Source organism: Notothenia coriiceps, unplaced genomic scaffold (assembly GCF_000735185.1).
Source record: "Notothenia coriiceps isolate Sejong01 unplaced genomic scaffold, NC01 NC01_scaffold00037246, whole genome shotgun sequence".
Classification (NCBI taxonomy): Eukaryota; Metazoa; Chordata; class Actinopteri; order Perciformes; family Nototheniidae; genus Notothenia; species Notothenia coriiceps.
Window position 1 is genome coordinate 2,343,019 of NW_011369947.1, and position 3,932 is coordinate 2,346,950.

Genomic DNA, 3,932 nt, shown 5'->3' on the forward strand with positions numbered 1-3,932 from the left:
GAGAACCAAACCAAAAAACAACAACATTACTTATCATGACTGAATGAGTGACCTGTATGACTAGGGATGGGTATAGTTTGAAATGTATCGATTCCGATTCCGGTTCTGCTTATCGATTCCGGTTCTTATCGATTCCCCATTTCGATTCCAAAATTGTAAAAGAAAGAGGTCAAACGTTTAGATAACAAAAATATCTTTATGCTTTTAAGCTTTAACTGACATTTTTACAAATAAAAAATATACACGGCGCAGACGGACCTGCGGCGCAGACGGACCCGGTGGAATACAGGGTCTACCGCGTTTAGGAACTGTTAAGCAGAACCAAAATTGTGTATTTCATATGGGTACCCGGCATTTTCTTATCGGTTCTCATCTGGAACCGAGTTTCGGTTCCCAACCCTACTCCCTCATTCCCAAACTCATACACACTCGTACATATTAAACATTAAACCTGTGTGTGAGTGATTGTGTGTGAGAATGAGACAGGACTAAGTGTGCTCTCATGGCGTTTTGTTTTTCATTTGTGCTGTTTCATGTGTCTTAGAGGTAAACAGATGTATGATCTTGACCCAGCTTGACCTCGATGTTTTGAATTTTTTGGAACTTCAAAGTCCTTTGATAATGTCTCTTTAGCTAACAGACATACACAGTGATACATTCACTCCTTCAAGTAAATAAAAACACCTGGCTGCAAAGCCAAAGCTTCAAATATGTGTAGTTTGGCTGGATGGTCATTTCATTCCTGTGATACGCAACAAAATGAAGAGGAGCTTCTCTGTGGGACAAGAGGTCTCATGCAGCCCGTAACTTCAGCTGCAGGACTCATCCTCTGAAACAGAAACACCCTGAGAAGGAGAATCTGGTGTGGATCTGCCTGAACTGTGCTTGAAAGGAGTCAGCACAAAGATAAAACACTTTTTTACACCCCCCCCAACATTCATTATATGGAAAATAACTGCCTTTTTGTGCATGTTTTTTTGTTTAATCTGATTTTGTGCAAAAACTAATAATCCACCAAAATAAATGTTGTTGCTAATCTTTGACATATCCAAGACTGTGATAAAAAAAAAAAAGCCGACCCCCCCAACATTTATTATATGGAAAATAACTGCCTTTTTGTGCATGTTTTTCATAGAAAACATAAATTCATGTTTTCAAACTGGCAGTTAAAGGGTTAAAATCCTGAACATAATTTAACATTTGGTATTTTTGATCAGGACTGAAGTTGATTGAAAGATTTAACCCCAAAAAGTAAAAAAAAATATTAATCTGTTGTCATTTTAGAGCAGTTTTTGGAAGTGGACATTTTTGTCCCGAATGACTAATGTGTAACTTTTTTTGTTGAATCTGATTTTGTGCAAAAACTAATAATGCAAAAAATCCATTTTGTTGCTAATCTTTGACATATCGAAGACTGATGTAAAAAAAAAAAAAAAGAGCCAGGTTTCATGTATTCAAAATGGTATTTAAAGGGTTAAAATACATTCTCGGTATTTTCTATTAGAACGGAAGAAAATTAAAAACCTTTTAATATAATGTCTTTATCAAAGTCTTTTGCAGTGGACATTTTTGTCTCGAATGGTCAATAAGCGTAGTCGATTGGTTACACAGTGAATTAAAGACCAATTTGAAAAATTGAAATTGGAATTCCAAAATAGGTCGAGAAAATAGCCTTTTTACAAAAAATCCGGCCATTTGCACAAACATAACCAAAGTTATTGCAAAATGAAAAGTGAAAAATGACCCATATGGACAAAAACGTCCACAGTGATACCGGAGGGTTAAGATAGCGAGCTGATGTCCAAAATGTGTTGACATGGGTCCCAAAAGAGCGCGGGCGTCTCTTATCCAAAGAAGAAGTGTGAATTGGGCTTGGTGGACTAAAAGGGGGCAGGCAGCTCTACAGTCTTGTTGGCATCTCCATTATTAGCCAGTGACCATGCTCAGCCTTTGCTGAAAGGATATGATGAAACTGGCCAACAATTCATATCTAATTCACTTAGAAGTGTTCACCGCTAACCTGTCACACCTCTGATGACTCAGCCCTGGTGTGAGCATTCAATAATTGCCATGGGGTGAGAGGCTATCGGTGGCAAATAAACGTGTTGAATTGAAGATTTTAATTGTGATGAATATACACCTACCTCCAGAGTCTCCTCTGCTGTGCAGCCGGGCTGCTGCTGCAGTTTGCCCGTGGATAGCGCCTGGATGTATTCATCACACTTCTTGTACCCATCATCCAGCAGGTCCTGTTTGGCCTTCAGCAGACCCTGGCCAGGTGTCACATCACCAATACCAATAGAGAAGCCTCGGTTGGCTAAAGAAAAAACAACAACAAAATCAACTGAAGTTACAATCAATATCTCTATAGATTACCCAGTTTGCAGGATCATTTAGTCTTGAAAATGTATTAATCAACTTATATGTACCAACAGGTTTATTTCTGTTGATACTGATATATATCAATTCAAATATCAGAGAGAGTTGTTATAGCCCTGGAGGCCACCTACAGAGATACGCCGGAGTGAGTCTGGCCAGGCGGGACATGGCGTTCGCCGCCTCCAGCTGTCCCCAGTCTCTCAGCAGGATGTAGAAGATGTTCTTCTTGGAGCCGGACCCCAAGGTACCCTTGTCCAGGCTGCCGCACATTAGCTCACTGTTGTGGATCACCACGACTGAAAATGTGACAAGAGAATGTGACAGGAATTGTAGTCATTAAGTCCCAGAATAGAAAAACAGGACCATGGTGAATAAATCACAGCATGGTGCTCGCCCTGAGACAACTGAGACACCTGGTGCCGTGAGAAGCGGCTGATGAAGCTGAAAGACATTCAGACTCGCATAATTATTCATGGAGGTCATTTCAGGAGAAGTTATTTGGGGATATTTAAAAATATATATATTTTCAGTAAATTATATGGTTTAGCTCATGGAAAAAGGTAGCTTGGCTTTCTCAGGTAAGGCAAGGCAAGTTTATTTATATAGCACCTTTCAACACAAGGCCATTCAAAGTGTTTTACAACAACGAAAAACATTAAGAATATGGCATTTAAAAACAGTCATTAAAAAGCAACGATAATCAAATGGATAAAAGTTAAGAAGAAAATGTTTCCTTTTAATTTACTGTCTCCTAGAGAAAATCTAAAATGCAATACTATTATCAATATATTATTCCTAAATTGATTATTCCATTAGAACTGATAAAAAACTATCCAAGTTGTTACTTGACATGAGAACACACTTTTCTTTACATTAACGCCTCTCTTTCTAACACATCTCAATTCACTGAACATTCTTCTGTTTGTTTGATATGGGATTTTGCATTCATTTTTCATACCAAATATGTTTGTATTGTTATGTTGCTTTCAATTATATCCCCAATCGCTTCTCCTCTGAAACTTCATTAATAAGGTTGTTGATTGTTTATAAGGTAAACTCTTGGATGTACATCATTGTATTGTGATTAGAGATATCCCGATCCGATCAAGTGATCGGGGATCGGAGCCGATCACGTGATTTTCAAAAGATCGGAATCGGGAGAAAAAAATCGGGGATCGGGATATATATATATATATATATATTTTTTTTTTTAAATACTTTTTTTTTTAAATTTAATTTCGTATTCTATTCAATGTTACAAAACAAAAATGACCATGTTCAAGTCTTAAAGTCATCCTGAGGCCTTAGTTTTGGTTTCAAATTACACAACATCATGTACAGTGGGGCAAAAAAGTATTTAGTCAGCCACCAATTGTGCAAGTTCTCCCACTTAAAAAGATGAGAGGCCTGTAATTTTCATCCTAGGTATACCTCAACTATGAGAGACAAAATGAGAGAAAATAAAAAACCAGAAAATCACATTGTCTGATTTTTAAAGAATTTATTTGCAAATTATGGTGGAAAATAAGTATTTGGTCACCTACAAACAAACA

The 3,932-nt window shown here is 37.4% G+C and overlaps 1 protein-coding gene across 1 annotated transcript in view; it reads right to left on the bottom strand.

Moving 5' to 3' along the window:
* Positions 1 to 2,831, bottom strand: part of LOC104966272 (DNA-directed RNA polymerase III subunit RPC1-like) — a 14,940-nt gene extending 12,109 nt beyond the window's left edge. Inside the window, exons 1-3 of the mRNA XM_010795455.1 lie at positions 2,774 to 2,831; positions 2,511 to 2,675; positions 2,145 to 2,317 (exon numbers count right to left, since the gene is read on the bottom strand). Of these exons, the coding sequence (XP_010793757.1) occupies positions 2,145 to 2,317; positions 2,511 to 2,675; positions 2,774 to 2,831 (396 nt within the window). The remainder of the gene's footprint in view (positions 1 to 2,144; positions 2,318 to 2,510; positions 2,676 to 2,773) is intronic.
* Positions 2,832 to 3,932: the final 1,101 nt, after the last annotated feature.